The following is a 12688-nucleotide window of genomic DNA, read 5'->3' as shown; positions in this document are numbered from 1 at the left end:
CTTCATTGCTCAACTTTTGTTCGCGCTGATCGCCAAAGGAGATCGTCAGATCATTGATACAAGTCGTCACTCTGCTGTATTTAAAAAGAGGTTTCCCCCCCCCCCCCCAACAAGTGCAACAGAAAGCCTTCAAGAGTCAGTGGCCACAAAGGCATCTGGATGTCCCAGAGAAGGCTGTTGGCACAAAGAAGTGATGTAACTCTGGAAACACCCGCAACATGGCTTTCAAGTCCAGACGCTGAGGATGGCGCCGTCTCCGCCTGGTGCTGCTCTCTGACATGAAGACAACCGGTCCTGCATTGAGTTCCCTCTGTGATTGTGGCAGTAACAGAGCAGAGACACTGGGGGGCGCTCCCTCCTGCATCCAGCCCCAAAGGTCCAGAGCAATTTCTGCCTTTCCTCTCCTTCCACAAACCCAGCCGTGATGAGCACCTAAAAGTCTCAGATCCACTCGCTCGCGTCTCGGCGTCTGTCCTTCAACCGGTCGAGGGTTTGCTTCACAGAGTGGCCAGGATGCGTGAGAAGGATATGATGACGGAGAGGGTGGTCTGGCCCACGCCGAACACCAGAGCCTCCAGCGGTGCCATGTCCTTGCCTGCCACGCGGTACACCCCCGCCACCGCTGCGCCTGAGGCAGGAAAAAAACACACACACACACATCGCCAGCTTTAATACACAAAGCGAGTAAACAGACAAACACAGCTGTCTGTCACGGCCTGTCACCATTACCGCAGATTGTCCATTCACAACGAGGAGCACCGAGGACAAACACGTCCTCCCTCATTTCTTCCATCCATCAGCGCAGCGTCCCGCCGGGAGTCAAGTATTCTGCACAAAAGTCGCTTTTGTGTGTGAATATTTGCTGAAAGATGGCGGAGCGTTCATGTGCTATTCAACGCGCAGCACGCATACTGTGTTGACTCGCCGCGCTTCCTACAACGACTTCGTCACGCTTAACCTCACAATATGCTGTTTGGGGCCGTCGTCATGGAAACAGACAGAGGAAGAGGAAGTTTTTATGAATCTCTGATCCCAGGAGCGAAACAGAGTGGCCTGATTTTGGTTCAAAACAGGAGATAACGTTGGATTTAAAAAGGGCCTGAAAACACATTTTCTCACTTAATTCCATGAGCGGCGGGGTCCTACATGAACTCACAAGATTTCTGTCAGGGCTCCTTTCACTGGTTTGAAGCAGGTGGGTGATGTCACGCATTTCTGTCCACCAGCCAGGATGTAGGAATATTTAAAGACACAGTGAAATAAAATATATTATAGTTATCTTCTGTTTTTTTTGTCAAATATATGTGAGAAAATGTTTTAATTAATTTAAATTGGATTATTTGGAGGATCATGGAGGATATCAATGGACTTGAACTAATGGCCGCAATTTGCGTCAAAACACATCTGAACACACAGACATGATACACATATTTTTAGATTTACACTTCCTGAAGGTATCAGTAGCTCCTGCATAAACATCCAAAAATCTACTTTGCAATCATAGAAAAAAGTCCGACCTTACAACTGCAGAACTTTTTTAATATCAAACTTAATCCAGTGATAGTAAATAAAAATAGGCCTAAAAAAAGACGTGGCTCAAGTTGAAGCCCACAGTTGTTTACAGTGTACAGAGTGTTGTTGTGCTGTACTTCTACCAAGTCGTCCACCACTTGATCTAATAATACAGGTGCAGCCGAGTCCCACCCACTTTTACACGATCCAATCAAACCTGGAGAATTTGATGAAAGCCATCTCGTAGCTCAGCTGTACCTACATAATCTGATTCACTCGGAAATTCGTCGCGTAATGGAGGCTGAAAACTGTCTAACGTCCATTTCGCTGTGCGCAATTATGGGTTTCTTTACTTACATCTGATCAAAACACAACCACACCGTCCTGATTAAAAAGATTAGCTGAATATTTGACTATTCAACTCTTAATGAATAATTCCTCTGCTCTGTCCTGCCACTCTCTCTGTCTTTAAGCCTGGCTGGTGTACACATGGAGGGTGAGGCTGAGGGGTGTGTGCTCACAGTCAATAGTCTGCTCTCCCTGATTGCTACACATTAATAATAAAGTGTCTTTCTATTTTGGGGGCCAGCTTGCATCTGTGATGGAGAGTGATTCATTCAGTGAGCCCTGAAAGAGCTCCGGCCCCGCGCTCGGATAGATTTAGGTCCGTTTACACACCCTGTGATCACACTCTGTCACAGCGAGTGGACGGTAATGAAAGACAAAGCGAGGCTTAAATAATATCTGGTGCATCTGGTGATGGACAGACAAACTGTGGAACATATTCAGATCAACAAATACACATAAAAAGGTGACCAGAGGCAGAAAGCAGGATACTATATAGATTATTTTAGTTTCATACTATAATTCAATATTATAATTGTGGGACCTTTAGTGGTATCATATAAATTCTAATTAAAAACTAATTGCTGCTGGTTTTGTTTTACACATTTTACACATTAACTATCATGACATACGGTACAGTATATCAATACCAGATAAATATTCTTATTAATCATTATTATCCTGATATTTATTGTCAACCTTATTGCCCAGCACACGTGTTTATGTTTAGGCAAAGGTCTCATTAAATAAGACGGCGACCTCAAGATCAGGTAATAACGCAGGTGTTTCCTTGCCTCGTGATAGACGTTTAAATATCGATGCAGCAGAGGCCGAAATATCCTGACTTTGAGTCCCTTTTTTCAAAGTCCATAAACTCTGCATCCTACAATTCTCAACTCTATAGCATCTCTTTGTCAGACTCTCCCTGCCTGGTAAATTATCACATTTTTCTAAATTCACGACCCAGAAGTCGTAGCCGTGTAATTGGTGCAGTGCCCCTTTAAGGCCTCTGTCATTTCAGTTTATAGAGTGGTGCATAAAGTTTTAACAAACAAAGCATTAATGAAATGACCACAAACTAATTGTTTAGGGCCCCTGAAGGTCTGGTGCAGTTGCCCACTTTGCCTGATTCGTCATCCAGCCCTGAAGTAACGTCGTGACAGAGTTGTTTCCGGTTACATTGCTGTGTATCCACATCACTTATTACTGTTATTTTTCTGCGCACATCCCATGTAAATGCAACAATAGTCATCCTTACACTGTGATGATTTGATTTTCTCGATATCACTCAGACGGTTGAAGCTTCCTGTGCTTCATAAACAAAAAAAAGAAGGTAAACAAGCTCCTCTAAGATCTCTCCCTCTCTGCCTCTCTGTCAACTCCTGTCTTCTTCTGTTTGACAGCAGTCAACACACAAACTCTCACCTCCCCTCCCTGTCACCTCCCGTCTTCTTCTTGGTTGACTCAACGCCGTTGAGGTCAGACTAAAAAAAACAAAAAAACCCAAAAAGAGACGACCAAAAAAACTAAAGCGGAGTAACTAAACTTACTGGTGATGACGCCTCCGGAGAGGGAGGCCAGGAAACCCACGCTGACCAGCACCAGGGTGATGAGGCGGCCCCTCTTGTGGCGCTGCAGCATGACCAACATGAGCAGCCCCACCGCCCCGTGGACGAAGAGCGAGGAGAAGAGACACCACAGGAACACCCAGTACCACATCTCTGACAGGGAGACACAACACAGGACGTTCGATCAGACACAAAACATGCAAATACAAGGTGAAAAATGTACGACTCAACAGAGCAACGATTTGATAGCTTTGACTCAGGAATCCATCAGAGAAGTATATTTACACATACAAGTACAATTTTGAGGTACTTGATACTTCTACTCCACTACATTTCAAAGTGAAAAACTGTACTTTTTACTCTTAGAGCGCCAACAATTAGTGGATTAATCGATTAGCAGATCGGAGAAAAAAAATGTATCAACAACTATTTTGATATGTTAGATATGTTATGAGTCTTTTTTCAAGCAAATAAATGCCAAACATTTGCTGGTTCCAGGTTCCCAAATGAGAGCATTCGCTGCTTTTCTTGGCCTTGCAATTTAGTACATTGAATATTTTTGGGTTTTGGACACAACAAGACATTTAATAACGCCGTCTTGCGCTCTATATTGTTATTGACATTTTTCATAGTTTTCTGATGTTTTCTGACCAAATGATTAAATTATTCAATAATAAAACGAATCATTAGTTGTAGTCCTATTTACTCCACTAAATGTATCTGATGGACAGAGCTACTAGTTACTTTACACATAAGGATTACAAACGCGGGTATTTGCAGGTTTTCTCAACATGGAAAATTACAGTTTGGGGCATTTTATAGATAAAATCAACATAGGTGTAGGGACCTCTCCATAAAATAAATCTGAGCGGTCGCAAGATGGGACAGTTAAGGAAAGAAAACAAAGTTCAGCTTATACAAATTATTTCTTGGGAGACTTTACTCTGAACTTTTACTTTTGTGAAATGTTGGATAGCGTTACTTGTTCTTACATCTAAGAAATATTAAAATGAAAAAATACGAGTAAAATCTCATATCTGTCATCTATAATGACATCTGTGGATCTGCAGGAGCTTTGTCACATGACCCTAATGATGGCATAGTGATGTCATCAGGGTTATCTCAGCTTCGTCTTGGGCTTGGAGACGACAGTGAGGGTTTTACCGGGAAGGGAGAGTCTAATCAGAGATAATATCCAGTTGCATTATAGGAAATGTAGGATCCAGTGCTTTCAGGGTTTTGCCCATACTAGGGACTAAAAGTCAGAATATTTTGGCCTCCGCTGCTTCGATTTAGGTCATTCTTTATTTAATCTGGCTCATATAAATCTGACAACATTATAGTAAGTGCAGTAATAAATCACTGCAGCCCCTTTACGCAAAGACGGAGTGACGAACAGGATAACGATTCCTCCCTCGATAGGTTGTAAAGATACAACGTCCTTGTCGTGCAAATTTAGGCATTTAATTTCTCAGACAGAGCGATATCCTGCTGCGTGGGACACTGGCTGATTTCCTGATGCATTTCACAGATTTACACATTACAGACCTTGTTTGAGAGCATATTGCAGCTACAGATCAGGATGCACACACACTCTTGGAGCTGCACACGTCTGCGAGGGGGGATTTCAATCCACAGCCGCCACAATCTACGTCAGGGCTCATGGAGGAGGCAGCCGACCGTGGTAATGGACCTGAGGTTGTGATGTATAAAACTGCTCCGAGTGAGATTTCAGACGAGCTGCTGCGAGCTAGACAATCAGCAGTAAATGGAAAATCTCGTCTGAAACAATGGCTTATAGATCCGCTACAGCTGGATTCTAGATAAACAACATTACCAAATCAGTACGATTACAGTTTTGCTGCTCGCTCAGTTGCAAAACTAAAAATGGTGAATTTGAATTCCCAAACTGCCAACAATCATCTAAACTGAGCTCCACCAAACACAATAGCTATAGCTGAGAAAACACAAGGTGTCCCTACAGACTGTGCTGCCTTGATGATTGATTTCATAAGAAAAAATAAAAGTAAACGTCTTTACAGACGCTAGACCAAACTAGAGATCAGCCCAATTCAAAACCTCTCTCATCCTCTTCCTCCTCATCCCTCCCTCGTTCTTTCTTTCTGTCTAACAAACCGGCTTCACATAAAGAGTTCTGGCCTCATCGCACTTCACCAGCGAGGGGCCTTGCTTTGAACCACTGGCACCGTGGGAGCAAGGAGAAGCCAGCTGGCCATGAGATTAATCTAGAAGAAAGGAGATGGACTGAAGGAAGGGGGCGTCCAGCACGGATCAGAAAGACCAATCAAAAGCCCAGGAATGTTGTGTAGGAGCCTGTTTTGTTTGGAGGATAGGATTTAAACAGGAAATGAGACATTGTTGTGCGGTGTAAACACCTGAAGACACAATTCTATCACAAAGTGTTCCTCATTCGGAGCACTCTAGTTGTTCCACAGTCGACTGAGCGCCTACATCTACTTATTGATCCGGCAATCAGCTGTCGAGCCGGGCGGAGAGAGACGCGACAGCACAGAAACACAACGGCTCTTTGTCCTGCATGACTGCTCACGTCATGGGCGCCCACTGCTGTCTTTCTACAACCATCGCCATCACCAACCGAAGAGAGGAGGGAGATGTCTGAGACAAAGAGTCAGGAAGATGGATACAGGGAGTAGCAGAGGACCGTGGGTGCTTTCCATTCTGCTAATTATGCTCCCTCCCCTCATCGCTCCTCTGTCCTCTACGGACCGTGACCCAGAAATCGATCGAGGTCCGCCATCATTAAGGTTGTTCCAATCGTTTGATTGTGTCTCACAGGAGGCGAGGAGGCTTACGCAACGTTCACGTCATATTATTCAGACCGAAATTACAAGCAAGCGAGTTACAGTCTCCGACCAGTAAATTTGAGTCAGCAATATCAGCTCAGCTACGATAAAGGAACTACAGAGGTGTCAACACACTGTTGGCAGCCAAAGCCACCATCAGGAAGTTACATCAAACTAAATCCAATATTAACACTAATGGAATCAATTCAGCTAATTTAAAAGGAGCTATAGTTTGTTTGTATCTGGTTTCACTTGTTAATGAACTGCTCTAAATACGAAACAAAAGAAGCTAAGACTAGCAGTGAATAATGCGTAAACGTTCCCAAGTTGGAATAACGGTAGGTTTTCCTGTTCTTCCCTGTCTGCCGATATTATGTGAAGGCAGCAGCCGAGCAAAGAACCATAGGTGACCAGCACAACGTGCTGAAAGGAACGACCAGGCTTCACTTTAATATTAATAATACTGCACAACTGTAACACTGTGGACAAACAATTCCTCCAATGCGAGTGAGGGAAGCCTGGACGGATTAACACAATGCTCGACATAGAAGCATGGAGGGCCACGGGAGGACGTGTCCCACAAACCCCACCTCTGTCTGCCATGTCCCCTGAACAAAGTACATTTACTCAAGACTGAAGTACAGTCTTCAGTTGAGTATCTCCATTTTTTGCTACTTTTACGCTTCGACTCCATTATTGTAGTTTTTACTGCACCACATTTATCTAACAGCGATAGCTACTAGATACTTTACAAAATAAGATTCCACATAGATGAGCTTATAAATTGCGCTGTTAAAAGATTAAACCAGTGAATCCCAATCAGATGTATATGGATTGTTAGAGAGATTTCCTCTCCAAACGTCTCACATGGTTTCACTGAAATAACTGTATGAGGCTCAAAAAGGTCAAACTAGCCAATATTTCACAAAAAAAAAAAGATAAGACCAAAAGGATTTCTGCTGCACTTCTTGATAAATTACAGGCTTTATGTAATGTGATCAAGGTTTAAATTAACAACTAGTGGGAGAGAACTGGTAGGGTGAAATGTCTCAGTGGAAAATACTTGGCTCGTTACTTTCTCTGGCTGAGAGAAATGACTCTTGGCAGGTCATTTTTTTTTTGTTTAGCAGATGTTGGAAGCTGAGTCGAACATTTAATTTCAGGGGACAGCAGTGCAGGTGGTCACAGCTCAGAGAGAGAGCCCCGATGGGCTGAGAGATGCACTCCGCTCAAGTGCTGTGTCATGTTCAGAGATACGAGCGGCCAAAACACAGTCAGAGCACGGCATTAACTTCTGCTAATCCGCAACTACCGACCCAGGTCTTTGTCAGCACGGCAGCTTTAGAGCTCGTCTGTCGACAGCGAAGCATGAAAAAAAGCAGGGGATCATTGGGTTTTTGGTTTTTTTTGGTCGCTTGATAAGAGGTCAGAGTTTTTGCATGAGCACACAGGCGGCTGCAGAACATGAACAAGGCAAAGACTGCAGGCTCCCATAGCAGGGGCTCTGCGGGGGGGGGGGGGGGTTCATCCACCAGGAGGGAGAATGGTGGATTTGTCCCAGTATAGGGAGACAGGGAGAGGTGGGATACGGCCGACTGGTAGGGATGAATCTGGAGCTGTCTTGATTTTGTACCGAACGCTGCCCAGTGAATCCTGTATTCCCAGATCAAGACCAAAGATGAGGTCTTTGGAGGTCCCTGCTTGAAGATCTAACTTTATTTGCTGGATATCATTTAACTGAGGGGCTGAATTGTTTTAATTTTGTTTTTGAATGTGAAGCACTTTCTAACTACTCTGACCCCAGTTTTCAAAAAATAAACACATAAACATCAGCAGAAGAAGCTGTCAACAAAACAATGCCATAATATCACCTAATAAAGTTTTGGTGAAAGTGTTAGCAAACAGCTGCCTACTGACCAGCAGACACAGAGCAACATTAGCATTTATTTAGAGTTTTGTTTGCGTCCAAAATACAGTCAAGTGATAATTCTCTAGGGCTTCATGAACACCTTTCACAGTACACATAGTCTGGAAATACAGTTTCATTCACCTGTTTTGTGTCGAAGTGGAGTTAAAAATCTCAGAGACTGATATTTTAGGAACTAGGAACATAAAACCAAAACTATATGTGCATGTTATCTAGCCATGCAGATGTGTTTTTCATAACCCTTTCAACGTTAAACTTAGAGACAGAAGATAGATAGAAATATAAAGCTTGCAGATTAAAGTCTTCTGCAAACCATAAAGCAAACTGCGTTCCTGTCATGCTTTGCTGAAGTGAAACTGCTGCTGGAGCACAGATCACGAACAGGAAATCCATTTGTTTAAGCTACTCCCCGGGGACCTCATAGAAAGGGCAAAGGGGTCGACGTATCTTAAAAGTTTACATCTGCTTCTGGAGCGTATTGCTCTTGTTGTTCAGGCCCCCCCCCCCCCCCCCCCCCATGTAACAGGAGGTCGTTTTTCACCTGGTTGGTTGAACTGTGGGGTTGAAGGGGGGGTATCGGGTGGCAGTTTCGTGCACCCTGCTCACTAAAGTCCGGGCGTCAGCTCCTCGCAGCTTTCTACTCGCTGCGGCAGATCTGCTTCCGCAAACTTCTCTTCCTGCTGAGTCAGCATCATCAACTACCTCTTTTTTCGTTCTCGATGTGTCCCTCAACACAGGATGTCAGCTGCGTTTCATAAGATGGGTCTGTGCCAACTCGGCTATGACCACATCACTCTGCAGGGAGGAATTCAAGAATGTCTGTAATCTTGTGTTTATATGACAGAGAAGTCCTGTTGTTCCTGTATACATAACCCTTTCCCCCTAAACTGCGGATACATGAAGCAAAATGATGAAAATGTTTTGAACAGATGGTGCCCAACAATTTTGTTCTTGCTGAGGAAGTTCGACCTCCCTGTAGAGGAAAAGATAAAATGCCCACACACTGCTTTTCTTGTTCCTACATTCATTTTTTTGTTTTATTTCCTGTGGACTTGACTGACCCCCATATTACATACATACAGATGCACAAGAAAAGGTGTGGGTCACCACCTTAACCTGAGAAAGAACATCTATTGTAGAAACAGTGTCAATCACATCCACATGAAATATAAGAATAAGAACAAGAAAATCATTTTGCAGGCATTTTTCCTTTTTTGGCATACATAATCATGACAGCAACTCTGAAGGAAGCACTTTACAACATCTGTCATCTGTATCGACATCAGATCAGCCCATCATGATGCTCTGACCACATATTTACAGCTCATTAATACCCACACATTACATTATGCTGTATCATTCAAAATTACATTGAGAAAAGCATGGATTTTAACTCATCCTCACTATTTCTGTAGTCTAGACAGACATCCTGCCCAGAGTTGAGGATGCTGCCTCTAATTGCCCCTTGATTACTGGACTGCAAGACAAAGGGAGGAGGAAGAGTAGGAGAAAAAATCGAGGTGGGGGGGCATCATTTCATGTACTACACAGTCAAGGCGCATTCACGCAGCAGAAAGATTAATTAGCCGCATGTTGTGAGTATTTTCATCATCCACCGACTCCACACGCGGACAGAGGAGTGGCATTTTTTATTGTGGCCCGGCCGGCATCACCAGCAAATATTCACCAGCTGGAGGGGTGGAGGGGGGCTGAGGTGGTACAGAGACCCCCTTTTCACGGGAACAGCTCTGCCCTTTCTGCTCACTAAGCGATGTGAGGAGAAATATCACACATGAAGGGTTATTTTAGTTTAAAATGGAGGCGCTAAAATGCCAGCAGCGACCGTAACAGGCAAACTATACGGTGCACGCTGCTGATGGTGATGACTTCTGTGTGAACAGCTGAATACATGACAACAGCATTCATTCCGCATACCTGTAAAGTGCTGCAGCGTCGTGCCTTGCACCCAAAGGCTCAGCACTTGCTGCACCGACAGATTAACAGAATAATCCCTGTTCGTTGTCATGTTTCTGCCGCCGCCGCCGCTGCCGCCGCCGCCGCCCGGGTTCGCACCCCTCTTTATCGAATAGCTGTACTTGGCTTTAGACGAAGGCATGGAGGAGACCGGGGTGGCATGGGATGTGAGGCGGCTCTCCCCGGCGCGGCTCGCCTCTACCGGTGCCTCTGCTTCGGCTTGACGTCCGTCTCCGCTCCGGGAAGAGAAGGGCCGCTGGCTGGTCGGTTCATCCTCGGTGGTGTCGGTGGCGGTTGTGTGGAGGCCATGATGGGGATGGCAGCGGGAGCGCAGGCAGGCAGACGCACGGTCGGCTCGTCCTACATCGGCTAGCCTTGCTACATAACCCTTAAAGGGCCAGTCGCCTACTTTGTGAAGGGGGGGGGTGGTGGTGGTGGGGGGTTACAGTTTACGTTGACACCTCTCCGGGACGCTGACGTCGCTTCATGAATGGGAACAAAAGAGACGACGGTGGCGTTTGCGCAGAAAATGTGCGTAGTCGCATAAAGCTTGTTACGTAGCAACAATAATCACACCACATTGCTATCGATATTAGGCTATAAATCAAATACTATTTCAATGCAGAAGGCTTTACTGGCATGAAAGTTTTAAAAACAACGTTTCAAAAGTATCAAAATATAATTTGTCCAAATATTTGGGCAGTTACATGAACATTAACAGAACTTATTATTTTCATCAACACACCAGTATCTTTATTTACTAGGTTGTAACTTGATTTAAAAAACAACAACAACAACATGTTTTCCTAACGTGGAAAGATTTAATTTTACTGTTTTACCGCCAACAGTTGTCTACTGACCAGCAGCCAAACAATGTGGTTGCTAAGCGACAGACAAGAACCGTTACGTGTGGCCACTAGTTTAATAGCGCAGGTGGCACGAGCTTTTCCAACGGCGTCGAAGGTGACTCAGCCAATCAGAACCAAGGACCACAGCTGTACGCTATATATAAATGTATTTATATTTATACATAAACCTTTCAATCAATATGTGTGTAGTGTTTTATGTTTTTCTTTATGTAATTCTACATCAAAATCAAATGACGAAGTAAGTGGCCGTTATCGGGGTGTTGCCCATGACGACGGATGGATGCAGGAGCTCTCCGTGGTTCTGATTGGCTCCTGCCACGTCACCCCAAAACGCCTGATATAATAATAAATAATGTGATAGGATGGATCTGAGCAAGGCACAAAGGAGTGGTGAGTCTTATTCGCAGAAAAGGAAAATACAAAACATGACTTACCAAAGGTTTTATATTTAAGTAAAATAAGCCTAAATGTTGAAATAAATCCACATTTTAAGTGGATGTGCACTAGAATATACAATAGACCTCAAGACAAATGGTGACAAATGAATTGCTCTGTCAGCCCCAGAGGGATTAAGAGAACAGATTAAAGCTATTTTAAAAAAGTGTGAAGCTTTACACTTGTTTGATATCTTATTCTCACATGGTTGAGCGTCAGAAAGAAAAAGAAAATGAATGTGGGAAGGCAGGGAAGGGAACCTGAGAGTTATGTAGACACTGAATGTTCTGGTACATTTCTCTGAGGAGTGCAGTATTTTAAGAAGTGTCCCAGTTCAGAGGTATGAGGGTGAGGAAACGTCTGACATTTGACATCTTTTGAGTCTGTAGAATTTTCTCCAGATGCAAAGGTGTTTTAATAGGCTGCAGGATCATGAGGGAATACATGCACTCTCACATCTCCCTACGAGCTCAGCTACTGTTGTTAGAGACGCAATGAGCTATCTCCAGAAACATTTAGTAGTACGATGTATCAGCAAGCTGCAGAGAGGTACTGAGGAAGACACATAAATATATATATATATATCTTTGTTTATGAAAACCTTTTAGCAGACTTAATCAAACTTGGTCAAATCAAATTTATTACACAAATCAAGCAAGTCTGCTGTCTCATTTTCATACTATATGGAAGTTGAATAAAGAATAATTGATGCTTGTAAAAGGTAGAAAATGCATTTATATTTCTAAAACACAGGAGAATGGTTGGCAGAATGCTTAACTGTGATGTAATGTGAGATTTGTGGCAAATGGGCTAAAACATGCAAAACCACTGGTATGATCCTCTTAAGCACAAAACAATCCTGTGTAAATGCTTGTATCTCTAATGTAAGAGGATTACTTAAACAAGAAGTGTGCAATATATGTTTTAATTCATCACCTGTATACGTGCAGGTTAATACGCTGGGGTAAGAAAGTGTTGCCGTAACTGGTAAAATACTTTCCCTCTTCCCCTGTAGACATCCTGTTTCATCACAACTTTTTTTTAATATCCTCTTGCAGCCCTGAGGGCTTGAGAGAGACTGCCGTCTGGGTAGAAGAGTTCAGGCAAGATGTTAAAGAAATGGAGGAAAAACAACAGTGTAAATTTTCTCACAATATTTTCCTTAAATCTTTAAAGCATTGGTGGGATTTTTTTGAGACGCACGGTGTTGTTTTCAAGCATCTCTCTGTGTGG

At 43.6% G+C, this 12688-nt stretch overlaps 1 protein-coding gene across 1 annotated transcript; it reads right to left on the bottom strand.

Annotated features, from left to right (window-relative positions):
- Nucleotides 1-497: 497 nt before the first annotated feature.
- Nucleotides 498-10293, bottom strand: tmem170b (transmembrane protein 170B). The gene is made up of 3 exons (XM_070922344.1): nt 10113-10293; nt 3408-3578; nt 498-628 (listed from the first exon to the last, which is right to left on the bottom strand). Exons 1-3 carry the CDS (start codon nt 10291-10293, stop codon nt 498-500), a joined length of 483 nt encoding a protein of 160 aa, XP_070778445.1.
- Between the last annotated feature and the right edge of the window lie 2395 nt (nt 10294-12688).

This window comes from Enoplosus armatus, chromosome 16 (assembly GCF_043641665.1).
Source record: "Enoplosus armatus isolate fEnoArm2 chromosome 16, fEnoArm2.hap1, whole genome shotgun sequence".
Lineage (NCBI taxonomy): Eukaryota > Metazoa > Chordata > Actinopteri > Centrarchiformes > Enoplosidae > Enoplosus > Enoplosus armatus.
This window is presented reverse-complemented; position numbering and strand designations above follow the sequence as displayed.